General features: G+C 48.1%; 2 protein-coding genes and 1 non-coding gene across 6 annotated transcripts; 2 read left to right on the forward strand and 1 right to left on the reverse strand.

Annotated features, from left to right (window-relative positions):
- The first annotated feature begins 2,644 nt into the window (after nucleotides 1-2,644).
- On the forward strand, nucleotides 2,645-2,750 carry LOC132028991 (U6 spliceosomal RNA). The gene has a single exon (XR_009407636.1). It is a non-coding gene; the product is annotated as a U6 spliceosomal RNA (small nuclear RNA).
- Nucleotides 2,751-9,571: 6,821 nt separating this feature from the next.
- Nucleotides 9,572-18,696, forward strand: ARL10 (ADP ribosylation factor like GTPase 10). Of its 2 annotated transcripts, none has more exons than XM_059417400.1 (4): nucleotides 9,572-9,848; nucleotides 10,519-10,720; nucleotides 13,637-13,812; nucleotides 15,681-18,696. In XM_059417400.1, the coding sequence occupies exons 1-4, from the start codon at nucleotides 9,666-9,668 to the stop codon at nucleotides 15,882-15,884; spliced, it is 765 nt and encodes a 254-aa protein (XP_059273383.1). In that variant the 5' UTR covers nucleotides 9,572-9,665; the 3' UTR covers nucleotides 15,885-18,696. The 2 variants fall into 2 exon arrangements, with proteins under 2 accessions (XP_059273383.1, XP_059273384.1); XM_059417401.1 differs by having other exon boundaries at nucleotides 15,162-15,774.
- A 1,733-nt stretch (nucleotides 18,697-20,429) lies between these two features.
- Nucleotides 20,430-25,320, reverse strand: NOP16 (NOP16 nucleolar protein). 3 transcript variants are annotated; one of them, XM_059417407.1, is made up of 5 exons: nucleotides 25,084-25,320; nucleotides 24,885-24,993; nucleotides 23,287-23,356; nucleotides 21,426-21,532; nucleotides 20,430-20,774 (listed from the first exon to the last, which is right to left on the reverse strand). In XM_059417407.1, exons 1-5 carry the CDS (start codon nucleotides 25,188-25,190, stop codon nucleotides 20,694-20,696), a joined length of 474 nt encoding a protein of 157 aa, XP_059273390.1. In that variant the 5' UTR covers nucleotides 25,191-25,320; the 3' UTR covers nucleotides 20,430-20,693. The 3 variants fall into 3 exon arrangements, with proteins under 3 accessions (XP_059273390.1, XP_059273388.1, XP_059273389.1); XM_059417405.1 differs by having other exon boundaries at nucleotides 20,430-20,862; nucleotides 25,084-25,314; XM_059417406.1 differs by lacking the exon at nucleotides 23,287-23,356 and having other exon boundaries at nucleotides 20,430-20,862; nucleotides 25,084-25,316.
- Between the last annotated feature and the right edge of the window lie 108 nt (nucleotides 25,321-25,428).

Below are 25,428 nucleotides of genomic sequence, written 5' to 3' on the forward strand. Positions count from 1 at the left end.
TTCCGAGTGTAGAACCAGCCAACTCCCTGACGAAAAGCCACCCTTTTCCACCATCCTCTGCCTTGGTCCGCGACAGGCTGAGGAAGATGGAGATGGCACTGCAAAGTGACACCCTCAAACCCGTTGCGCGGAGGTGAATTTGGGGCCCAGAGAGATGAGACCTCACGTGACCGAGAAGAGGTGAAGTGAGCAGGCACCCCCTTCCAGAAACAGCTGGGTTAGGCAGGGTTCATACTAACAGCACAACCGAGGAGCGCCTGCTCTCCTTTCGGTGACGTGGTCCTAATATCATTTCCCTTTTACTCTAAGAAAAGTGACACTTGGAGAGATGACATATCAAATGTCACATCCCGAAGGAAGAAATCTTTTTCCCCCCTAATGTGTTTACAAATATGACAAAACAACAAGGTTGAGGAAGTAAAAGAAGATGAAAAAAGAAATCTATCCCCTTTTCTTTTTGCTTGTTTGTTTTTTTCAAAGATTTTATTTATTTGACAGAGAGATCACAAGTAGGCAGAGAGGGAGGCAGAGAGAGAGAGGGGGAAGCAGGCTCCCCTCTTAGCAGAGAGCCCGATGCGGGACTGGATCCCAGGACCCTGAGACCGTGATCTGAGCTGAAGGCAGAGGCTTAACCCACTGAGCCACCCAGGCTCCCCTATCCCCGTTTCTACCCCACGTCCAAAGCTTGTCGTCAGGGCTCATCTCAGGGGGCCTCTGAGGACTGAAGGTGGATCTCTCGTTTGGACTCTGCCTGGGACCTTTGCTGGGCCTACTGGAAGGCCCCACAAGCTTTGCTCCTGCAACTTTAAACTTTGAGTGCCATTACCAAACAACAGTGCTTGAACGCACCATGAATCCAAGTCTTTTATGATTCTAGAATTAGTTTATGAAAAGCACAATTACACTGCAGTGTGACTTTTATTTATTTATTTATTTATTTATTTATTTATTTGCAGTGTGATTTTTTGTGTGTGTGTTAAGTGTTACTTTGGGAAAACAAAGTGTTACTTTGGGCATGGCACAGTGAGTTAAGCAGCCAAGTCTGGATTTGGATTGAGGTCGCGTTCTCAGGGTTGTGGATGGAACCTCCTATCTGTGCTGAGCGCAGAGTACGCTTGTCATTCTCCCTCTGTTCCTCCCACCCCCCTCGCTCACTCTCTCTCAAATAAGTAAATAAAATCTTTTTTTAGAAAACAAAACCAAAAACCCCCCAAAATAAATAAATAAATAAAATGTTTTAAAAAATTAAAAATGTTACTTTTGTTAATCTGGAACTTTTAAAATATGCTATATTTTTTTACATTCTGCAGAAGTAAAGCTGTCCCCTTGCACTCCTCCATCAAGAGGATAGGCTACAAGTAACATTTCAGTCAAGGGGGAGAAACAGGACTTTGCACTCTTATATAAATGATAAGCATCAGCTTGGGATTTTTTTTTTTAAGATTTTATTTAATTATTTGACAGAGAGAGATCACAAGCAGGCAGAGAGGCAGGCAGAGAGAGATGAAGGGAAGCGGGCCCCCTGCTGAGCAGAGAGCCCCATGCGGGACTCAATCCCAGGACCCCGGGATCATGACCCGAGCCGAAGGCAGTGGCTTAACCCACTGAGCCACCCAGGCGCCCCTGGGATTTTTTTTTTTTTTTAAGGATTTTATTTATTTATTTATTTATTTAACAGAGAGAGATCCACACTGGATCTGCCAATGCATCTGTTTTTTTTTTTTTTTAAAGATTTTATTTATTTGAAAGAGAGGGAACACAAGCAGGGGGAGTGGCCTCCTGCTGAGCAGGGAACCTGATTCGAGGCTGGATCCCAGGACCCTGGGACCATAACCAGAGAGCCAAAGGCAAACGCTCAGCGACTGAGCCACCCAGGCGCCCCGTGCCAAAGCATCTTACATACCTGTTTCATGGGGGAGGAGGCAGGTAGCAGGACTGAACCTGCCTGCCTGCCTTTCTCTGGACATCTGCCCTCCCTGGCCAGTCCAAGCCCTCAGAAAGGCCCACGCCTTAGACAGACTTGCCAACACTCTCAATGACCCATCAGCAGACAGGAACTTGTTTACTGAGAAAGAAGCAAGTGGGGCATTTGCATTTCTGGGGTTTCTAGACGGGGAGCTAGCTCCATCTGGAAGCCTGCCCTGCATATCATCACAGATGAGGCATTCCCATTGCCCACTCAGCAGCAGAGAAAACTAACACTCTCAAGGGGGACCTTGGCAAAGATACCTCAGCCAGGAAACGGCAGAGGTGAAATTCAAGCCCAGGGCTGAACACCCTGCTGATAGCTTGGCTGCCCGGTGTCCTTGGCCTCAGTTTCTCCACTTTTAATATCCCCGGGACAGGAGGGTTGAAGGCACCACCCACAGAGAAAAAAATTAGAAGTCACATCTCCCTCTAGTGGTGAGGGGGAGAGATTTCACTGAAGAGATTAATTAAAGGAAGTTATGTCAACTGTCAAGAAGGTCCTTAGAGAACAACTTCCCCAGCCTGGTATTATCACAGGTGGCACAACTAAGGTACAGAGGATAGAAGAACCAGGTCAATGTCACACAGTTAGCAGTTAATTAAATAGAAAAAGTGTTCTTGTGTCTTACTTAACGTCAGGCATGATGCTCAGAGCATGAGATCCACCGGGGAGGATATGCTCGCTTTGGCAGCACATATATTAAAATTGGAATGATACAGAAGAGATGAGCATGGCCCTGCACAAGGGATACACTGGGAAAGAAGACACTGCCCCTGCCTGTTATGAGCTGAATTGTGTCCTCCCAAAAGTCACATGTTGAAGTCTCAAAGCCTGGTAACTCAGAACAGAACAGTATTTAGGGATAAAGTCTTTAAAGGGTAATTAAATTCAAATAAATCTGGGGGGCACCTGGGTGGCTCAGTCAGTTAAATGTCTGCCTTCAGCTCAGGTCATGATCCCAGGGTCCTGGGATCAAGCCCTGCATCAGGCTCCCTGCTCAGTGGGAGCCTGCTTCTCCCTCTCCCACTCCCCCTGCTTGTGTTCCCTTTCTCACTGTCTCTCTTTCCGTCAGATAAATAAAATCTGAAAATATGTATATAAAAAGTTGCTCAGCCTCACTCCAAAGGCGAAAAATCCAATAAACAAAGAGATTTGAGTTCATTTCTGTCAGATTTACAAAAGATTTTAAGTTTGATGATACTATATGTTGGCAAGAATATGGGGAAATAGAGACTCAGTAGCTTCTTAAAATGGATTACAAATTAGGACAACCGTTCCGAAGAGCAAATTGGCAATCTTAACTTTGAAGATGCACAACAGAATGACAGCAATTCCACTCCTCAGGATACACTTTATTTTATTTAAAGACTTTTAGAAAAGATTTTACTTATTTATTAGAGAGACAGAGAGAACAAGTAGGGGAGGGGAAGAAGGAGGGGAGAACCAGACTCCCTGCTGAGCAGGGAGGCCAATACAGGGCTCGATCCCAGGACCCGGAGATCATGAGACAAAGGCAGATGCTTAACCAACTGAGCCACCCAGGCCTCCCTTCCCAGAAAATACTTTGGGAAAAGTTCTCACAAATATGCTCAAGGAGACGCCTATAACAACCTTCACTGCATCACTGCTCCTGAGAGCAAAAATATGGTCAGCCCAAACATTTCAATGACAAAAAAATAAAAAAGTAAACTGTGATATAGTCATGCAAGGGAATACTACATAACGTTAGAAACGAATGAACTAGATCTCCAGGTATCAACACGGTCAGTCTCAAAAACATTATGTTGTGTTAAACAAAGATAATAGTATGTTACCAGCAGAGGCCACTTTTTTTTTTTAAGATTTTATTTATGTATTTATTTACTTATTTATTTTGCAAGATTGAGAGCACGCAAGCTTGAGTGCTGGGTGGGGAGCACAGGGAGAGGGAGAGAATCTCAAGCAGACTCCACACTGAACACGGAATATGGAGACCCACGTGGGGCCAATCCCACGATCCTGAGATCATGACCTGAGCTGAAATCAGGAGCCAGCCGCTCAAGTGACTGAGCCACCCAGGCACCCCTGCAGAGCTCACTTTAGGCAACAGGTTTGAGCAGTGGAAACATAAACAAGGCAAAAGGGCCCACAGTGACCACCAAGCTGAAACAGGCTCATCAAGCGACCCACCTCAAAATAACCATAGGCCCTAACTGACCAATTACAACCAGGCGCAGTTCCAGAGGTTACAAAAAAAGAGAAAATTCCATACAGTCCCTTACTTCTTAACCCCATCCTATAACTATAGCCCCACATGACCGCCTCATGGCAGACAGTCTCTCCTTTGCTGTCCTGCCTTCTGCTCCCTTGTGGTATATTCAACTTTTCTCTCTTTGGTTCTGCCTTGGGTGTATTCTTTCACCGCCTGTGCCGGCCCCCATTCAATCAGAATATGCCACATTACCATTTACGTATATTATTAAGCCAAAAAACATTTTGATATGTATTAATAAAATAAAAGCATAAAAACATAATGGGAATGATACACATCAACTTGGAGATCACGATTATCTCTGAAGATAGGAATAGCATCTCATTTATGCTTGAAATTTTTTTAATAAAAAGTACAGCAAAAGGTTAATTCTCAAGTTTCGGTCAATACATGGGTATCTGAACATGTTTGTTTGACACATTTAATAATTTTAAAAACATTAAGAGCCGATTTTTAAAAAATTTATTACTTATTTGACAGACAGAGATCACAAGTAGGCAGAGAGGCAGGCAGAGAGAGAAGGAGGGAAGCAGGCTCACCGCTGAGCAGAGAGCCCAATGCGGGGCTTGATCCCAGGACTCTGGGATCATGACCTGAGCTGAAGGCAGAGGCTTTAACTCACTGAGCCACCCAGGTACCCCCATTAAGAGCTGATTAATTAAAATGATGAACAACTCAAGAGCTCATCTATGTGAAAATGAAACATCCTAAAATCCAACCGAGGACCCATGTGAGAGACTTCAAAGCCAATCCCTTGAGTTTTCCTTCTTTTTCAGAAGAAGAGTTTGATATAATGAGTGGACCTAGATTCCAGGGTCTGTATAGGGGGATACAACATATTAAGAGCATGGTTTTCAAGACACACAGACCTGGTTCAAATCATAGCTGCCTCATTTATTCATTAAATGGTCTTGGAGAAACCATCCCCTCTCTCAAGTTGGTTTTCTCTTTTATAAGACGGGGATAAGCTGACCAGAAGGCAGATAGCACAAACCAGCCCCAGATCCAGGGATACCTGAGAATCAAAGGGAAGCTGGCAGATCAGCGAGAGCAGCCCCGTGGCCATCAGCAAAAGGCTGGGCTTGGGTGTGGACAATGGCAACCCAGAGCCAAAAACAGAGCTCCAAGAAGGGAATCAGGCCCTGTTGGTTCTCGGACGGATAGACCCTTACTTCTTTCCTGCCTTGCACTGGGCAGACCTTGGCCAGTCCTGTCATCGTTACCAAGGGCTGAAAAGGCAGTGGCTGGGTGGGGAAGTCAGTAACAAACTCCAGTGCAGTGAACTGGCCGGCACCTCAGCAGCCTCTCCCACCACTCCTCTTCCCTCTCCTACCAATCCTCTTCCCTCTCCCTGTACCCTAAGCACTAAGTTATGGCAATGGGCGTTAGTAAGAGATTTACCTGGGCCGTGAGGAACAAGGACTTTCTCCAGAGATGCAGGCGTCTGCTCAGCGCAGTACGAATTAGGGGTGCGGACTGTACCCCAGAGAGTCTCCTTCCCAACTCACCAGCAATACACTACACTTGGGCTATGCCACCTCCCCCAGGCACTTAGTCCTGGCCCCAAGGAAAGGAGCTCACAGGGGCAGATAAGAGATGTCTGAGGGGCACACACCCAATGAGAGAAAAGATGCCATACAGGACTACCTTATCCAAACACACCAGAGTTAATGGACTTGGCAGGACAACGAATGAAAATAAGCATTTAAAATATCACTCTAAAAAAGAAGAGAGAGGATTTTGGAAAGATGAAGGGGGAGACAAGAAATCATAAGGAACCAACTACAGAACCAGACACTAAAAATGTTATAGATGAAATAAAGCCCTGAAAGCCTGGGGTGAATAGCAGAGTGTGTATAGCCAAGGACCAAATAAACAAGTGGAAGACCAGGTTCAGAAAATTCCCTAAAAGGCATGACAAAGGTATAAATAACTGAAAAGCAAAAGGTTAAGCCAGTGTTCTGTGAAGCTGGCTATCCCTGAATAGCATGGCACATGATCTAACCAGGGGACACCGTGGTCAGGGACCCACTCCTGCACCTCTCACTGTAAAGCAGTTCCCCTCGTTGGATGCTATGTTGTTTGTGACTGCACCCCGTGGATGGGGCATACTTGATTCCCCAGATAGTGATGAGAAAAGAAGGAAGGAAGGAAGGGGGGAGGGAGGGAGGCAGGCAGGAAGGAAGGAAGGAAGGAATTACAAAAGGGTTGAACACAAATATACCCTGGACTTTAGGAATGACAGTACCCATGGAAGCAAATGGCACCAGGATTCCAGCTCTGCTTTCTGACTTTGCCTTTCCTGCTCTATCTCAGCCTCTTTGACCTCAAGCCTTCTTCTTTAAATGCGGGGAAAATGGTTACCTATAGCTGGTAAGTTTTACTTCTTAATCCACCCAAGACAGATGGATCTCAAGATGCTGGGTACCACATTTAAGAATCCCATGGAACAGTCTCCTTGGTTCAGCTTGATCTAATTATTACTGACTAATTATTCATGCCAAGTGTCATATAAACATAGCAGGTTTTCAGGATGCCTGGGTAGCTTAGTTGGTTGGGCCACTGCCTTCAGCTCAGGTCATGATCCCAGCATCCTGGGATCGAGTCCCGCATCGGGCTCCTTGCTTGGCAGAGAGCCTGCTTCTCTCTCTGCCTCTGTCAGCTTATGCACTTGTGCGTGCTCTCTCTCTCTCTGATAAATAAATAAAAATCTTTTAAAAAGCCAAAATCATGGCAGGTTTTCAGTTAATTCAATCATTAGGAAAACTATTCTCAGAAGATGAAGACAGACAAATGTTTGCACAGCAGTACATTTTATACCAGAACAAAGCCTAATGTACAGTTGATGTTTAGTTGGTTAAATGTCAGTTCCCTGCTGCCCTTCTTGCTCCTGTCATCAGAGACTTGTAGTACTTATCCTGGTGGAGGTGGGAAGCCACTGAGGAATTTTAACCTGAAAATGACATTGCCAGGTTTTCTTTTGTAAAGACAGCTGTGTAGCAATATGGAAGTTGGACTGTATAAGTAAAGTTGGCAATAGTTATCTTCACAGTTTAATCTTTTTATTTTTTTAAAAGATTTTATTTATTTACTTGACAGAGAGAGACACAACGAGAGAGGGAACACAAGCAAGGGGAGTGGGAGAGGGAGAAGCAGGCTTCCTGCCAAACCCAATGTGGGGCTTAATCCCAGGACCCTGGGATCATGACCTGAGCTCAAGACAGAAGCTTAACGACTGAGCTACACAGGCACCCCATTTAATCTTTTTTTTTTAAAAGATATATTTATTTATTTGACAGAGAGAAACCATAAGAAGGGGGAGCAGCAGGCAGAGGGAGAGGGAGAGCACATGGAGCTCGAGCCCAGGACCCTGGGATCATGACCTGAGCTGAAGGCAGATGCTTAACCAACTGAGCCATTCAGGCGCCTCTATAATTTAATCTTTAATTGTAGAATATCCAGATCGGGTCATGACTGAAGAGGAATTAGCATCACCCAGAGATGGATATATTGACAGATGGGACTTTGTCTTCTCTTTTTTCAGAAGGTAAAGAGTGACTATTTTTCTAATGGATATTGCATCATGGAATGGGGAAACACAAAGTTAAAAATGGATATAAGAGTAAAACTGGATGCAAAGGAGTCGACTGTGCTGGCCACATGCCTGTTTAATCACAGCTCCATTCCTCACCCTTCACCTGCTCTGCTCTGCATGACAGGGGGCTAAGTCCTGACAATTCCATTTCCAGAGTTTCCTTGCCAAATGGTCCAGTTAGTTTCAGCTAATGGCAGCCAATGCCAGGCAAAAGGAGATTGAAAGGGATTGGTTAGAGAGGAGGGAAAAGATTCAAGAAAAGAATGTGTCATAGAAGCCAAGGGAGGAGAACATGCAATTGATTCAATTCTCCAAATGTGTTAAGTGTGAACTCTGGGCCTCATTCTTATACTGAACACATCAGACCCCCAAGAAGACAAAGGCCTGGTCTGTCATCTTCAAGTGGAAGGACAGACATCTTCAGGCAGAGACTGTGACCACCCAGGGTGACTGCTGAATTCCAGGAATTCCAGCTGAGAGACAAGGGGATGATCACCCACTGTGTGTCAAGAGGCAGGAAAGGTAAGGTAATTCCAAATTAGACCTCCAGGAGCCTTTAGCGCTCAAGGGATTAAGGTTCTCTCTTTTGAAACAACATAAAACTTACCAAGACTAAATCCAAGACTAAATCCCTTAATTTTTTTTTTTTTAAATTTTCCGACCACAAAGTTTCGGATACTCACTAGTGCTAATTTTTCTCCTTGGGAACCTCGCACTCTTGTCTCACCAGGAAGGTGATCCCTCAAGGAATGAGCTGGCACCCTGGCCAGGTTTTGAATGGCATCTCTGCTAAGATTTAACAGTGTTAAATATTACAAGGTCAAGCAAAATAAGAACTAAGATGTTACCAACGGATTTAACAGGGTAGCATTTGTTAGAGACCGGGTGAGAGCAGTTTCCCTGGGTGGGTTGGGTGAAGAATAGGAAATGAACATTATCCGAAGTAGCACTGCAATGAAAAGGAAAGGTAGTACCAGTGAGGGAGGACAGTTTCCTGAAACAAAAGAGATCTGAGCATTACCCGCAAATGACCAGAAAAGAACCCAGAGTCCCTCCTGGTCATCAAGATGGTTTGGGTTTGCTTACAATAAAAACACCTATCCATTCTGCAGTCCCTCATCTAGCCCTCCTTTGAAGGACCCCAGACTGTTTCTCCTGCTACACCTGGAAACCTTGGCAGCCACTGAAGTCAAGTAGGCAATGAGATCTAAACACCGACCCCTAATCCTACCTGCTTCATTAGCATGCCCAGGATCCCAAGAGAGCAGAACTCCTGGGGTCTGAGAAGCAGCCCAGAGAGGGTAGAGTCCTAAAAGTCAGGGACCCGGGTTCCAGTTCCGTCTCTGCCACTCCATAACCTGACACCCTATAGCCGTGTGACTTGCCTCAACTTGATCCCCGAAGTCTTGAGATGCCCAGGAAACATCGCTTGGGGTTTGAGTGCCGGCTACACCAATGCACTACGGTGCGAACTGGGCCTCCGCTTTCCATTCTAGGAAACACCGTTTTACGGAGTAACCGAGAACATTGGTCAGCTAACCACTAGGTATACAGCAAGTGCTCGGGAGGTGCCAACATCACCGACTCCCGTCCTGCCCAGGTACATCCTTTAGCTCTCCGCGGCACGTAGCAGTGGGAGTGGGACGTGCCAGCGCTCGGGTCAGCGCCCCCCACTCCAACAGCCCTGGCGCGAGCCGCCAGTCGCGACCGCAGTGGTGCATTGTGGGGCTTGTAGTGTGGGGCTGGGGTTGGGTGGGTGGGCGCGGCCGCCGCAGTCGCAGCGGGGCCATCTTCGGCGGGCCGGCTGGTTCGGCCTGTGCAGCCCGCACCCGTGCCCCTCGCCCTGTCCGATGGCTCCGCGGCCGCTGAGCCCCTTGGTGCTGGCGCTGGGCGGCGCCGCGGCCGTGCTGGGCTCCGTACTCTTCATCCTCTGGAAGGCCTACTTCAGGCGCGGACGCGAGCGGCGCTGGGACCGGGGCGAGGCCTGGTGGGGCGCGGAGACTGCCCGCCTCCCTGAGTGGGACGAGTGGGACGTGAGTGCCGGGCGAGGGTCTGGGCCTACGCGTGTGCGGCTGAGGGGTGTGATGCCCGGCGAGGGCAGAAGCGCCTAGGTCGGGGCTCGGCGCCTCAGACCCTGGCGAAAGGGCGCGCAGTGGTAGCCGGGCCGTCGTGAGTCCCACAACCTAGTGATGGGTGGGCACTTCGGAGGGTGTGCGGCACCGCCCTGCGCGGCCTCGGGACCCGGGCCTCCTCGTGGGCGCCGGAGCCCCGAGGGCGCGGCCCCGGAGCTCAGTCGAGCCCGCGCCCGGTCCAGCCCGCGCTCGCCCGGCGCCTGCGCAGTGCGCACAGCCCGCGGCCCAGGGCATGTCGGGAGAGGCTGCCTCCCCCTTCCCCGGCGTGGGGCGGGGATGCGAGTTTATCCCCTTCTGTGTCCCCGGAGACCCTGGGACGTAGGGACTCTCAGTCTGAGGAGGCTGAGGTTTCGCGAGGGGAAGAAATTTCACCGAGGTCACTCGGGAGAAGCCAGAAGAACGGGGTTTGGGATTCAGGACTCCGAAGGCAGCGCTGGTCCCACTGCACCCGGCCTTGCCTTCCTGCCAGTTGACCGGTGGAGGGCGGGGATGGGTGCTTTGGTGTCTTAGGTCTTCCATTGGGAAGGGTCCGGCAGGAGGGTGCCGGCCGCAACCTGACCTGTGCCCACAGCCTGAAGACGAGGAGGACGAAGAGCCAGCGCTGGAGGAGTTGGAGCAGCGTGAGGTGCTGGTGCTGGGGCTGGACGGCTCGGGGAAGAGCACGTTCCTACGGGTGCTGTCCGGAAAGCCACCGCTGGAAGGCCACATCCCCACCTGGGGCTTCAACTCTGTGAGGCTGCCCACCAAGGACTTCGAGGTGGACCTGTTAGAGAGTGAGCAGACCCCCCCCACACACACACGCCGTCTCCCCCATCACCTCAGTTGGACCCAAGCCGGGTCTTTGCTTGGGTGTGTCTCCAGCATGTATATCTCACAGGACACATCCCTGTATGATATTCTTTCCCTGCCTCTCTGGGGCACAGGATACAGTCCACGCTCTGTATTCTGACCATGATGGGCCATTCATGATTGGGCAATTCCAGCCTGGTCACTGCCTGTCCCTCACCCCAACTGAAGCTCACATGCCTAACACTGAGATTCCAAAAGCTAAAGTTTCCAAACATCTGCCAGGCATTACTTAATAAAACCCTCCCAACAACTCCACAAAAAACTGGAAACAGTTATTACCCTTGTTACATGCATGAGGAAAGGGAGGCCCAGCAAGTTAAATAAAATCCTGGCTCACCCAGCTTGCCAGATGGATAATGCAGACTCTGGCTGGAGGCTCTGGGTTTTCAGCAGCATGCTGCTACATTGCTTGTTTCTGAAAGGTACTTGCTGTTTTCTTTCTTCTGTCTGTGCTTGCAGTCTTCCCTCAGTCTGGAAAGCCTTTCTTCCCTTCAAAAACTGCTATACCTCTTTTCAGGATTTAGATCAGAGGCACATGGGTGGTTCGGTTCACAGAGCATTGACTTGATCTCACGGTCATGAGTTCAAGGTCTGCATTGGATGTGGAGCCTACTAAAAAATAAAACAATAAAGAATCTTCAAAAAAAAAAAAAAGATTTAGATCAAACATGATATCCTTATGAAGCCTTATCTGATTCCCAGGCTAGGTTAAGGGCTCTTCCTCTGAGCTGGCATTTGCCGCATACCAGCCTGTGTCCCTGACGAGGCTTCTGGGGCACAGATGAGTCTGATCCAGCTTTGGTCCCGAGCGCCCAGCCTCAAGCAAGTAACTGGGAGAGCTTGTTGAGTGAGTGATCAGAAAGGGTCTGGGCCGCCCCTGTCCTCAGTGTTAGGCTTCTTGGGATTCTAGGAGAGGTTGGCAGAGGGGCTATTCAGAAGACAGCAGTACTTGGCCACCTGTGTCCAGCTGCAGACTGGGTGTGAGAGAGTAGTGGACTTCCTGCCAACCAAAGGTCTCAGACCATAAAGACTAGGTGGGTTTAGTTAAGCAGCAGCTTGTGGGATCAGACTCTGAGGGCCTGGCTATATCTTTCCTCCCTGCTTGTGGTAAACGTTGATATTCACCTGGAATATGGTCCTTTAAACAAGGTTTTACTGGTCTCCCTTTCTTGTGTCAGGGATGCAGAAGGGTCAAGTGGTATTCTGCACTTGACTCCCACTCTGGCAGAGATAGTACCCCCCAAACCTAGGAGAAGGGGGTTGGTGTTTTCATGTTACCCAAGAGTCTAAGGTTCAATAGAGTCACTCCTGGATTCTAACCCAGATCTCCCATTCAAGCCTTGGAACTCTCCCTTCCCATGACACTTACTTGGCTATAGTCTACAGTGCCTGGCCTGGAGGCCACCCAAGCATGAGCCCTTTGTTGATCTTTGATGACTCTTCCCTTCCTCGCCCCCCACTTCCTATATCCTATCCATTTGATTAGCTAGTTCTTTCAGCTTTATTTTCCAATAGACTTTGCATCTCTCCACTTCTCCCCACTTCCACCACTGCCTGCTTGGTCCAAGCCACCATCATCTCAGTACTATAATTGCCTCCTTGCGGGTCTTCCTGCTTTCACTTTGTCCCCTACTGTCAACCAGCAGTATATTTCAGAAACCCATGTCACTGTTGCATAAAACCTTTAAGGGGTTCCCCCACAGTTTCACTGTAGCCTGACAGCCCTCATGTGGTCAAGCCCTGGCCAGCTTTGTTAGCTGTGGCTTCTTCCCCTCTCCCTCTGGCACTGCCTTGGCCACCCTGGCTGCCTTCTGTTTCAGACACATTGAGCTTGCTCTTCACTCTGCTTGTAATGCTTTCCTCTGCCTCTTCCCTTAGCTAGCTCCTTCTCGTTATCCCAGACTCCGCTCACATGCTGCCTCCTCAGGGAGACCTTCCCAGACTGCCCAATCCAAAGCCACCCCAAGCCATTTTCACTTTTTCTTTTTTATTTCCTTTCTGAAATGTGCTTATGTGCTATTGCTGTGTCTGTCTTGGTTACAGAGGGAGCTCCTTGAGAGCAGGGCCCTGTCTGCCTTGCTCACCTCTGTATCCCCAGCACCCAGATCAGTGCTTGGCACCTAGTAAGCACTCAGTAAATATTTGTTGAGTGCCTGCTATGTGCCAGGCATTGTGCTGAGGGCTTTGGGGGGATCCAGATGTAAATAGCTCTAACTCTCAAAGAGCACAGAGTCCTCAAGTGTTAGAAGTATATCCAGAAACTCTAGGATGCAATGTGGCTAATGGGGACTGTGCAGAGGGAAAAGAAGGCAACCCAGGTTGGGGGTACTATGTGGGCAGCCATGTGGTGGTAGGACTGAGTATGCTGTTTTCAAGGAAAGAAAATGGGGTGACCAGACTGAACATGAAACACTGAATGGGGAATGGTTATGTATAGGCTGGGCATGGAGTCTTGGCTTCTGACCACGCCATTACTGTCTGGGAGAGAAAGCTAGGAACTGGCAGAAAGCAGCTCAGGAAAAAGAACCAGAGAGTACAATTTAATGGGCACCTTGTATGCTAGTCTGTGAAAGGCGCATTGCGTGTGGTACCTTTGGGTTTTCCTGCAACCTGTTAGTAGGTAAGTTCAGTGAGGAGAACGCTGCTACTCGAAGGTAGTGAGTTGCCTAGGAAGCCCCAGCTATTAGAGCCAGAGCTAAACCAGACTGGCTCCAGAACCTGTGGTCTTCCTTGCCCCTGGTTGGTGGAGCCTTGGGAAGCTGTAAATGGGGTGGTATGGGGCTATATATAGAGAGCTGGGGCCCAGGGAGGCTCTGAGCTGGCCCCTGGCCTCTCCTCAGTCGGCGGCAGCCAGAACCTACGCTTCTACTGGAAAGAGTTTGTGAATGAAGTAGACGTGCTGGTGTTCATGGTGGACTCAGCTGACCGGTTGCGGCTGCCCTGGGCCCGGCAGGAACTGCACAAGCTGCTGGACAAGGACCCTGACCTACCTGTCGTCGTGGTGGCCAACAAGCAGGTGAGGATAATGGGAGGGAAGCTGGCTTAGACCAGTTGGGCTTGATCCACTGATCCCTGGGCAGGGGCAGGGAGCACAGGAGAGAGATTCAGGCCCAGGCCTGTGATCTGGAGCACTCGGGTGAGATACTGTCCCCAACTCTTCTACCTCTGCTTTTTCCTCATCCCTGATCCTCATTCTCTGTCTGCCTTCCTCCTCGCCTCCCTGTCACCCACTATCCTGAAGAAATGAGAAAAATACTAAGCATCCACTATATATAAGGTATGGTTTTGAATGACATTTCACATTATGCTTCTAATTGATCCTACAGGATCCATTTTACAGATTGGAAATCTGAAGCTCAGAGAGGTTCTGTAATCTCCCCAAGGTTATACACCTTGAAAATAGTGGAATTGCAATGTCTAACTCCAAAACTTGTGCCTTTTCCACTCTGCCATGTCCTTGTGACTTCCAGCTCTAGATCAAAGACCTAAGCTAGGAAGTGATAAGTGGAACATATTCCAATAACAATAACAAATAACATTTATAAGTGTGCTTACAGTGTGCCAGGCTAAGCACCTGACCGTCATGACTTCGCTTAAATCCTATAAAACCCCATGATAGGCCTTATTATTATCCTCAGTGCCCAAAGTTAAAACTGGTATGTGGCAAAACCAGGATCTTCCTCAAAGATTCTGCTCTTAACCATGCTCTACTTTTCTTGGGCCTTTGGCCCAGCCACCCTCAGCATCACAGACTGAAGGTGCCACTCTCAATACATGCCAGGTAAAACTTAGCAACAGTACAGAGTTCTGTCGTTTTTTTTTGTGGCCTGGCCCACGTTCCTGAGAGCTGTGGCATTTGTTTCCAACCTGACTTGGAAAGAAGCTATACATCTTTGATCCCAGTTTCTCCTGCCTATCAGGATATCCTTGACAAGCACTTACAAGCATGTAACCATATGTCCTGGTCTGCCTGGGATGGCCCTCATTTATGGCTGTTGTTCTGGTATAATTATTAATAGTGTCCACTTTAAGTCTCAGAAGTACCCTGGTTTGGATGATGAATTACATCATCATTCTACTTATAAACTATAATTATGAGGATAACTCTAAGTGCCTCTCAGCAATGCCTGGCTTATAGGAAGAGCTATTTCTCACCGCAGTGGCTAATGGTAGTATGAAAAGAGGTTGGTACGAAGGAAAGTCGGAGATGAGAGAATTTAGACCAAGAGGCCCAGAGGCCACTTCTGGGAACTTAGGCCCCAGTGTTTCCCAGGATAGCCAAAGAACAGTTTTTCTCATGGATGACAGTGTGGGTGCTGGGAAACTGTGAGCTCTGTTCCAACCGGCTTCTCCGTCTCATCCCAGGACCTGAGTGAGTCCATGAGTATGGTGGAGCTACAGCAGGAGCTGGGCCTGCGGGCTATCGATAGCCAGCGGGAGGTGTTCCTCTTGGCAGCCAGCATCGCCCCTGCAGGACCCGGCTTTGAAAACCCTGGCACCGTGCATATCTGGAGACTGCTCTTGGAGCTTCTCTCCTAGGCCGGCTATCACCAGCTTGCCACCCAACCCTGAAGACCCTAGTCCTGCCACTCCTCCTGTCTACTGCCAGTGTGGGCCTGAGGCAGGAGCCATGTAGCAGGACTGCCCTTCTCTCCACCCACCCTCCAGAGCAGGGCCTGGGCAAGGCCAGGAACCGCACAGAAGCCTTCCAACGGTGAGGTGGCCATGAGGCTGAAGTGGGGAGGCGGCTGAGGCAGATAGTGGAAGAACATAGTGTCTGGCTCACTCCAGGCTGGAAGTGGATCAGGCTTTCACCGCTGAAGGCACCTCCTTCTCTGATGCGTACAGTAAGGTGCTCAGTGGGCTTGGTTCTCCTCTCTGCAGGTCCCAGTGACTGAGAATCGGGACAGTGTCAGAAGTACTCCCAGTCTAAAACCGTTCCCTCCTGGTGACCTCATGCCCATCACGCAGGCAGGTTCTGGGCAGCACACAGTGAGCCTTGGCTCTAGGGCCCACAATGTCCTGCAGCCCCAGCTCCGCCGGACTGGCTTGAGGCCTTGTGCTATCTCTGCCTCTCTGGCCCTGTGACCATCAATTTTAAAGAGATGGCTTCCTTGGTTTTTACTCACTTGGAGATAGATTTTCCAGCCATGAAGATAAGAAGAGCTGGGATGAACCTGGAGACAAGGAGTTCTCTGAAACCTTCCTGCTTCTGTAAGCTAAGGCCTGCCTGCCAGACTACAGCATCAAGTGGTGTTCAGCCCTGAGCAGAGACACGGAGGGCTTTCCTCCCCCTCATCTGGGGACAGAAACTGCTGCTCTGTGCCAGTGCCTGTGTTTACAGAAGTCTGGGGAAGGAGCCTGTGTCCCTGGGGAGAAGACCGTCACCTGAAGCTCGGTGTTGGCCTCAGAACTGCATTCTAATTATTTATTTATTTATACAAGGAACAGACCAAAGTCTCAGGTTCTGTTTCTAGGTGCTGTTATCAAAGCCCCAGATGACTGCCACGGAAAAATTTGTGTCTTTGAGGAAAACAGCTGGAATTGTGAGACGTGTGATAACCTGCACTTGTCAGTGGAAACAAAGCTCTAGCTTTCCCCCAACATTTACAGCTATAATCGGCATCCCCCTTTACGGTGACCCACATGAACTTAAAACTCTGCCACTTGGCCCAGTATGTCAGAAGGACACAACCCCCTCCCGTGTAGCTGGTAGTCACAAGCTACAGAAAGGATATTTCAATCATGTAAATCCAAGTAAACAAAAATGGGAATTAGCAGATCAGCCAACAGGATACCTGAGGCTTTGGGTACCTCAGTCTTTCTGGACCTGCTGATTCCCCAGCCAAAAGTTGGACAGAATTTCTATTCTCTCCAGTGCACACTCACAGTTTATTTATATGCTGACACTTTAGTGGAGGCCAAGGACGGAGACTTTTGTCTGCGCTGAGTAATCAGTAGCCACAGATGGATTTTTTTTTTTAGCAGAGATAGCCAACTCAGTTTGCTTTTTAATTGAGAATAGAGATGATGTGCCTTCATTTCACTTGACATTGACTCAGCGTGCCTCAGTTCCATGCTGTGGCCTACACAAGAGGCAGCACAGGGAGGAAGGTGGGATGGACGCTCTAGAAGTCCAGAAGTGTGACGAGTTACAGTGGCCTGCTATGCTCTTGGGCTGTGGGTGTATGACAGAATCACTGTCCTTTGAAATTCTAATTAACTTTCTGCAGAAAAAAGATTTGTCTGCTTTTATCTTAAATATTTAAGGAATGACTTGACTTTTAGAGTACCCTTTGAACTTTTGCCGACAGCTTTTCATTTTGACATTTAAAGAATGTGAAACTTTATGTCTTTGTTCTATAAACTTCACCTTGTTCTCCAGTGCTTGACATTTACCTCTGGAACCAGCATCGTTGTAGGGGACCCTTTTCTAATTAAGATCTCTCTTTGGTCTAATGAGTATCGTTATGTAATACAGTTTTCAAAGTCTGCAGTGAGGGGAGTGAACTTGAATAGGTATATCCACGAGTGACCTCTGAAGACCACTCCCAGAACTGACGGGTCTCAGGGGTACACCGGAAGACACAAACCACTGAGGGGGCCTGAAGGTCCAGAGTACCACCCTGATGCTTGTGCAGAAAATAGATGTTCTCTTGACCCGTGGGTGTGCCTCATCACATTTGTGGCTGACTGTTACACTCCTCTGGTGGGACTGCTGGCCTGTCGTCCAGGCAGAGTGTCAACACTGCTCAACCGCTCTGGTTTCTGCCAGGACTGGGCAAAGTGGAGAACGGGCCTCTCATGAATAGCCGAGTGCCTGGCCTGTGCTGCTCTTACCCAGTTGCTCCTGAATGTGACTTTCTGATTCACCAGCCCAGATCACCTGCTCCTGGAAACCAGCCATTATCTGTGGAGTTCATCTCAAAGTGAGTTTTCTGAGCTAGCCTGGGTGACACTGCTCCCCCAAGACTGCCCCAACACTGTAGCTCCCAGCCTGCTTGAACATGGGATATGGGTCAAATGTCAGCCCCTCTCCTTTTCTAAGGAAGGCAACTGGAAGGCAGGCTCTGGATCTGACTGAGCAGGTGGGCATTCCACATCAAAAGGAAGCTTCTGCTTTTGCCTGCCTGTTGAGCCGATGCCTGATCATTCACCCTGGCACCAACGGCTTCTGATCTTAAGAATTAATGCAATGTGGCTTCTGATTTTCCATCCTCTCACCTGCTGCCAACCCTCTGAGAGGCTGACTTGGCCCAAAGCTTGGTCATGTGAATGGTCTAAGCAAGAAGGCTCCAAGACCACCACCTTGACTGGCTGCTTATTCACAGGAGCCTCTTCTGGTACCTCTTGCCCTGACACACTGGTATCCAGCCGTAAGGACGGGGGTCGATGGTGAAATCAGCCTGTCACAGCGCTCCCCTCCCTCCACAGAGGTGCTGATGAAAATCTGAGGACTCTTGCCTGTCTGTGTGGATGAAACGCTAGATTGCAAAACCTGTCTATGGAAAACATTTTGTTCTTAAGCTTGCTTAATAGCAACTGCCAGCACTTTGAACTAGCTGCTGAAACTCACCTGTGGTATTCATCCTGGTGCACCTGCCCACATCTCAGGCCTGGAATAGTCTGAGCATCTTCCTGTCACATTTGTTGGCTCACACATCTTCAGTCGTTTCTAGTAGCTGTGCAAAGAAAACCAGCTTTTCCTCATTTGCTGCCTCTGCGAGGTGGGCCCACGAGGTACATAAAGAGAATTCCCATCAAAGATCTGGAAGTGAAGAGGCCTTGCTGTCACACCCCAAGCCCTGTGAACCCAGACCCACAGGGTTGCCAAGGACAGATTGCATTAAGGGAGACCCAATGGCTGTTTGAGACACACAATAAATGCCAAAAATTCAAATATGGTTTCACTTGAATTCTGATTTTGAGGAGTATATCCTGGGTGCTCATAGTTCCAATGAGGGGCAGGTATGGGGGATGGTCCCAGAAGTTTCAGTAACACGATCATTTGTATCTGTACCTGGCGGCCATTTCTTGGGAGTTCTAGCTGATGGGGCCAGAAGTCAGAATGGAGCGTTCCCCCTGCACCTGCCTTGGGCTCAGCTCCGGATGCCCAGGGAAGATTCATGCACTCAAGCGCAGTCGGCCAGGGGATGTCAAGCTGATTAAAAAGCAGTTGTAACTGGTATGTATTGCTACAGGAAGGCTGGGGCATAGGGAAGACGGGACACTTAACATAGCATAAGGATGGGGGATAGTGGCAGAAAAGGCTTTCCAAAACTGGCACCTGAATTGGGTAAACAAACAAAGGGACAGCTGTCAAAGGCCTGAATTTGGAATACCATGGAGGATGTTATAAGGCCAAATAAAAGCCCTCATGAGTGGGATGCCTGGCTCGCTCAGTCTGTAGGTACAGCATGTAATTCTTTATCTCAAGGTCATGAGTTCAAGCCCCAAATTGGGCATGGAACATACTTGAAATACAGAATCCCCTACCTGGAGACTAGATTCCAAAGCCTGTGTGCACACTGCTACAAGGGCCAGTTCACTGCTGGGGGCTAAGCCAGCATAGGAGGGCTTTCTGGGGCCCCGTTTCCAGCCTGCCCTGATAGCATGGGACAGATAGGCTGCCTTCAGGGGCTCATGGAGAGGATATAGCAGGTGAAAACCCAGGCTTAGCGCTTGTACTGACTTGACTTCAGACCTTACGCTGGCCTCTCAAGCCTGTTTCCTTACCTGTAAAATGGTGAAGCCAGACACCCTGCAGGACTTTATGTGAATTGATCTGCATAAAAACACCAACAAATCTTTTTAAAGAGGAATAAGGAGAACCAGATTTGAGGTGCCCTTCTAGGCGAAACATTAGGAATGAGAGGGTTTTTTTTTTTTTTGTAAAGGTTTTATTTATTTGACACAGAGAGATCACAAGTAGGCAGAGGCAGGCAGAGAGAGAGGAGGAAGCAGGCTCCCTGCTGAGCAGAGAGCCTGATGCAGGGCTTGATCCCAAAACCCTGGGACCATGACCTGAGCCAAAGGCAGAGGCCCAACCCACTGAACCACCCAGACACCCCAATGAGAGGGGTTTTGTACTACAATAGCTCAAGATAAAGTATCAAAAGCAGAAAATGCCCAGTGCCCACCCCACAGTGCCTGTGATCCTGTTGTGTGTCATCACCTCACATAGCCAAATTAGGCAGGCCTACCCCAGAGAAGGGCCACACAGTGTATACCCAGTACCTGGCGGACAGATGCTATTCAGCAGTCCACCAGTCTCAGTGGACTTGGGGGCCTCAGGTTCCTTTCAGAGCAAGCAATCTCAAGACGAGTAGTGAAGGCCAGTCATAAGAAGGCAGCAATCCAGCTACTTCCCCTCTGGCCCTTGAGCCAATCTACTGAGACATACCTCCTAAGCAGCCCAAGGTTAGCAGCAGGCTTATGTAGAAGGCTTAATCCTGTGCAGGAAACCAAGAAGAGCAATGCAACCGGAACAGAGGACAAGAGGAGGGAGGCCACACCTAAGAGGGGAAGACGACTGTGGCACATTAAGGGCTGGATGGCCTCTCTGCCCTGCCGAGTGGATTTTCACAGGGACAGTCCCAGAGCTTGGTTGGGAAGGGAACACACAACCACCAGAAAAGTAAAATAGTCTTTTTATTATATACAGGCTATACGTAAACCACCCACCCACTCTGAAAACAGTAGGTTCTGGCTTTTCTCAGGGCACTCAGAAGCTTCTTGGAGACCATTCCTTCCCTTCAGAAAGGGGAGCATGAGTGTGTGCATGCATGTGCATGTGTATGTAACCTGATTCCATGAGGTTTGACCAGCCTCATCTAGCCACATGCCCCTCCTTGCCTTAAACCCTGGCTTTGAGCTTCTCTGGTCCAGGAGGAGACCTCAGCCTAGGGCAGGCATAAGCCAATCATTCAACCTCCATCTTGTTCTTCTGCAAAGAATCAATGAAGGTTTGCCACTCCGCTGGGTAAAAACGCTTATAGACGTTGATCTTATTCCGAATCTGTTTCGGGGTATCTTGGTAGTAATTCTTCTCATCCCGGGCCATAGCCTAAGAAGGGAGAAGCCACTTGAGGAGGGCTGGACAGGCAAAGTTTCAAATCCTAGTACTGCTTGAGCTGGGCTGGGCAAGCCACTTAGTGTCCCTGAAGTCCACGTTCCTCACCTCAAAAACCATGGTGTATGTGGGGAAATGGATGCAAATGCCCTTGGGAACAAGGCAGGCTGCGGCCAGATATGAATGGCTAATGCTCCATCCATAGCTCACTGATCCCATCTGGGCACCAGAATCCAGTGCAGCCAGATCTTCCAATTTTTAAGAGAAGTCAAAAATAGTAACTTTAATTCAAAAACTCTCATAATTAAAATGGCACCTAGTTCAAGTTCTTTAAAAATACCATGCAAATAAAACTACATGTCTGAGTGGAATATGAACCACAGGCCAATCAGTCAGTTCTGGCTACAAGCATCTGTCCATGAGATCAATTTCCTAAAGTCTCTCTTTCCTTCGTTTGCACTCAGTCTCAGGCAAGAGATAAGATCAGACCCCAAATGGTCCAGGGCACCTTCCTAACAGACCTAAGTGGTTCTTCCTGCCAGGCCTGAACCACTCACCTTATAGTCCTCCCCATGATTCTCCACCATGTAGCGCACATAGTCAATGAGGTCTCGAGACAGCGTGTTTCCTTTCTTTTCTGGAAGGCTGGCTTCTGCCTCCAGGTCTAGGGTGAGAGAAACCAGGACACAGAAAATGACGTTTTGCCTCCCGTACTTTTTAAGTTGCCCAATCACCCTTTCACCCATCCCAAACCAAGGCCATCAGATGGGCTTTGCCTCTCCAGCCCCAAATTCAGTGCTCTTCAGCCCCTGGGATTCCAGGCCCTGCCTATGACACAATCATCTATCACTATGGCAACTACCTAAAAGGTAAGTCATCTCTCTTGGGTCTCAGCTGGGTAAAGGGCAGGGACCAAATTAATAATCTCTACTTAGTACTGGGTCCTGGGTACAAAGGTGAAGACACATTGCATACCACAAGTTGTGCCTTCACTGTTAAAATAGCTAGGCAGGAGCATCCGGGTGGCTTAATCAGTTAGACATCTGACTCTTGGTTTCAGCTCAGGTCATGATCTTATGGGTCGTGAGACTGAGCCCCATGTGGGAATCCATGCTGACCATGGAGTCTGCTTGTCCTTTTCCCTCTACTTCTCTCTCCACTCTCACTCTCTCCCTTACTCTTGGAATAAATAAAATCTTTAAAACTAACTAATTAGGGCGCCTGGGTGGCTCAGTGGGTTAAGCCACTGCCTTTGGCCCGGGTCATGATCCCAGGGCCCTGGGATTGAGTCCCGCATCGGGCTCTCTGCTCAGCAGGGAGCCTGCTTCCCTCTCTCTCTCTGCCTGCCTCTCCGTCTACTTGTGATCGCTCTCTGTCAAATAAATAAAATCTTTAAAAAAAATAAAAAAATAAAAATTAAATTAAATTAACTAATTAAATTAAATAGGTAGGCAAATACTCCCCATTTCTCAAGTAGGAGAAAAACAGCTCAGGGAAACAAGGTGGTCAAATGTTATCCAGGGGTTAAGTGCTTATAGTCAAAATTATCTTTGACTTGGTTGCCAGAGGCAGGGGTGGGAGGGAGGCAGGGAAATGGGGAGTTGTTTAATGTGTAGAGTTCCATTTCTGAAGATGAAAAAATTCTGAAGATCTAATGTATGACAACATAAACATACTTAACACTACTGAGCTATATAATTAAAAATGATTAAGATGGTAAACTTGATAAGTTTTCTACCACAATTTAAAAAAATTCTTTAAAGAATGAGAAGTAAAAAAATAAAATAAAAAGAAGTAAAAAGTTTAGAAATTTGACAGAAAATACACCTAATTTTATTCATGCAATCCTTTGCAGTAATTCTTATGAGAATTCTTATGAGAATCACTGATAGGAACTCAAGAAATTCTCTATCAAATGCCTGGCCATTTAAAACCCTTTTAAGGAGAACCGTTAACATCTTGGACAGGTAAGAGGAAGATGAGTGGAGAATTTCAGAGTATTCCTGCTTCCCTGTAGAATTTACTCTGTTTTAATATTCAGTCTCTATAGCATTAATAAATATGAAACTGATTTGTAACTGAAAAGACTAAATAAGATGGTGGAATCTATAAAAATCTGTTCATCCTTAAATTCATGACAAGCTGAACATATGTCTGAGACACTGGTTTCTTTTCTATCCTCTTGGGCACCTGGCTGCATCCTCCCTGAACATTTCTGACCTCACTTCACATGTTTGAGTTTATTAAGTAGACTAAAAATATCCAGTCAGAGACAGTCTTAACTTTGTGAGCCCTGGACCAGCTCCCTTCTTCCCTCCGAATCTCAGTTTTTCCATCTGTAAAATGAAGACATCTGAGGGCCCTTTCTGGCCCTGACTGTGCAGAAAGGTGAACTAGAGGAATGTGGACAGCACCCACCATTTAGCACATAGGGCTTCCGCACAAGCTCCTTAGGCCTCTCCTCTATGTCTACCTCCATGGCCTTCACCTGCAGAGAACACAGCCTGTGAGACCAGTAGACAAAGGAAGAATCTTAGAGAGGGAAAATTCTAGAGGCTCCTGCCCATCCTAACACAACTGATTATCCATAAGAATCCCGACACATACTCAGGCAGGAACAGATGACGGAGACAACCAGTGCCCTGGAGGCCTTATGGTTTCTAAAAGGGACTCAAGGAAGCAAGTCATCTTTCTGTGCCTATCTAAAAAATGGGCATAATGCTACCTCACCTCATGTGTGCTAATCAAATGAAACAATGCCCTTGAAAGCTCTTTATAATTTACAATGAAAAGATAGCAGATATCTTCTCTATGAAGAGAAGCAATTTGACAGTGCTTGGCTATAGCTTCACATTTGATCAAGAAACAGTACTGCCATTTTCCTCTGGCATGAAGGGATAAGAAGAAATTTATCTACAAGCAATGGCACAGGGTGCCTAGTTGGTTCAGTCCGTTAAGCATCTGCCTTCAGCTTATGTCATGATCTCAGGGTCCCGGGATGGAGCCCCATGTCAGGATCCCTATGCAGCAGGGAGTCTGCCTCTTCCTCTGCCCTTCCCGTGCTCCACTCTCAGCTTGCTAATAAATAAATAAAATCTTTAAAAAGTATTCAAATAAATAAATAAATAAATAACAATGGGACAAATCCAATCAGCAAGTCCATTCATTAGGTTAACTATTGAGCACTAGTCACATTCTAACCACCACTGGACAAGACACAAGGTCCTTGTCCCCAAGAAGATTATGTTGAGGGAAAGAGGCACATGCAATAAACAAATACATGTATAAAACACCATCAAGTATTTACAAGTGCTACGAGTTAAAGCTGGGAATAAATTACTGGGTAAAAGAGTTCTATTTTTTTTAAGTGTGGTGCAGAAAAAGACTTATTTGGGAGAAACTAAGGAAGCCTCAGACCAAGGATATTAGATGACTGGGGGAAGGTGTAAGAGTAAGTAAAAATCCCAAACTCTGGGGCGCCTGGGTGGCTCAGTGGGTTAAGCCGCTGCCTTCGGCTCAGGTCATGATCTCAGAGTCCTGGGATCGAGTCCCGCATCGGGCTCTCTGCTCAGCAGAGAGCCTGCTTCCCTCTCTCTCTCTCTGGCTGCCTCTCCATCTACTTGTGATTTCTCTCTGTCAAATTAATAAATAAAATCTTTAAAAAAAAAAAAAAATCCCAAACTCTGGGGAGTCCTTAGTAGGAGAGTGAAGGGCAGAAAAAGATAAATCCTGAGACATACCATTGGGATCCCAAGGGACCCAAACAAGCTCATTTCGGAGGGATAAAGAAAATGAGTGGAGAAGAAAAGAGGGGAGCTCCAACCCAGGTCCAATGTGTGCTGGGAAATAGGAGGAGGTAGTAAAGAGTTCTTCAACCACAGTCAGTGCAAGCTGCCGGAGCTGGCAAACCCAGGAAAGGCGTAGTAAGCGTGGCAATGCACAGGAAGAAGTTCTTAAACTCAGCTAAGTATGGAAGCAAACAGGGATGAAGGGCGAGGACCCTGCCACGTCAGTACCTTTCTCTTACGGAGGGGAACCGCCTTGTTGGGGTCCATAGCCAACCCCATCTCGGCCAGGTTCTGCCGCACGGATTTGGCGTGGTCCCAGGCATGTCGGATGTGGGAGCTACAGGCAAAGAGAGAGAGATCGCGGAACCGTCATCTCGCCGGCCGTCCTAGCCGAGGTCCCCTGCCTTCCAAACCCCGGTCCCCTCACCATTCGATCCGTGGCGCTGCTTTCCGTCGAGCATTCCGGTTCAGCCGCTTCCGGTTAACATTGTAACCGAACTTCTGTCTCCTGGTCTTCCCCTTGGCTTTGGGCATTTCCTTGACCACCGAACCGACAACTAGAACTGGATGCCTCTCACACGCAGCGCCTCGTGTCTCCGACTACTTCCTGTGGATGCTCGCAAGGGTTTGCGGGCTTCTTCGGGAAATGTAGTCCATCCTATAGAGACCTCATGCATCTTACTATAATGACTACGACTCCCAGAATGCAACGAGCGGTTGGCGTCTGCGTACAAGCTCAGCAAAGCCCTTTCGCCCCTCCCCTTCAATGACT

The sequence above is a fragment of the Mustela nigripes genome, chromosome 12 (assembly GCF_022355385.1).
Source record: "Mustela nigripes isolate SB6536 chromosome 12, MUSNIG.SB6536, whole genome shotgun sequence".
In the NCBI taxonomy this organism is placed as follows: Eukaryota; Metazoa; Chordata; class Mammalia; order Carnivora; family Mustelidae; genus Mustela; species Mustela nigripes.

Bases quoted from the DNA above. Each gene is read 5' to 3' on its own strand.
- ARL10 (XM_059417400.1), top strand. From the start codon at position 9,666: ATGGCTCCGCGGCCGCTGAGCCCCTTGGTGCTGGCGCTGGGCGGCGCC. The intron at 9,849-10,518 runs GTGAGTGCCGGG...CTGTGCCCACAG, and splicing joins CTGAGTGGGACGAGTGGGAC to CCTGAAGACGAGGAGGACGA. The intron at 10,721-13,636 runs GTGAGCAGACCC...GCCTCTCCTCAG, and splicing joins CGAGGTGGACCTGTTAGAGA to TCGGCGGCAGCCAGAACCTA.
- NOP16 (XM_059417405.1), bottom strand. From the start codon at position 25,190: ATGCCCAAAGCCAAGGGGAAGACCAGGAGACAGAAGTTCGGTTACAAT. The intron at 21,533-23,286 runs GTGGGTGCTGTC...CTCTCACCCTAG, and splicing joins GAAGCCCTATGTGCTAAATG to ACCTGGAGGCAGAAGCCAGC. The intron at 20,863-21,425 runs GTGAGTGGTTCA...CTCCCTTCTTAG, and splicing joins ATCATGGGGAGGACTATAAG to GCTATGGCCCGGGATGAGAA.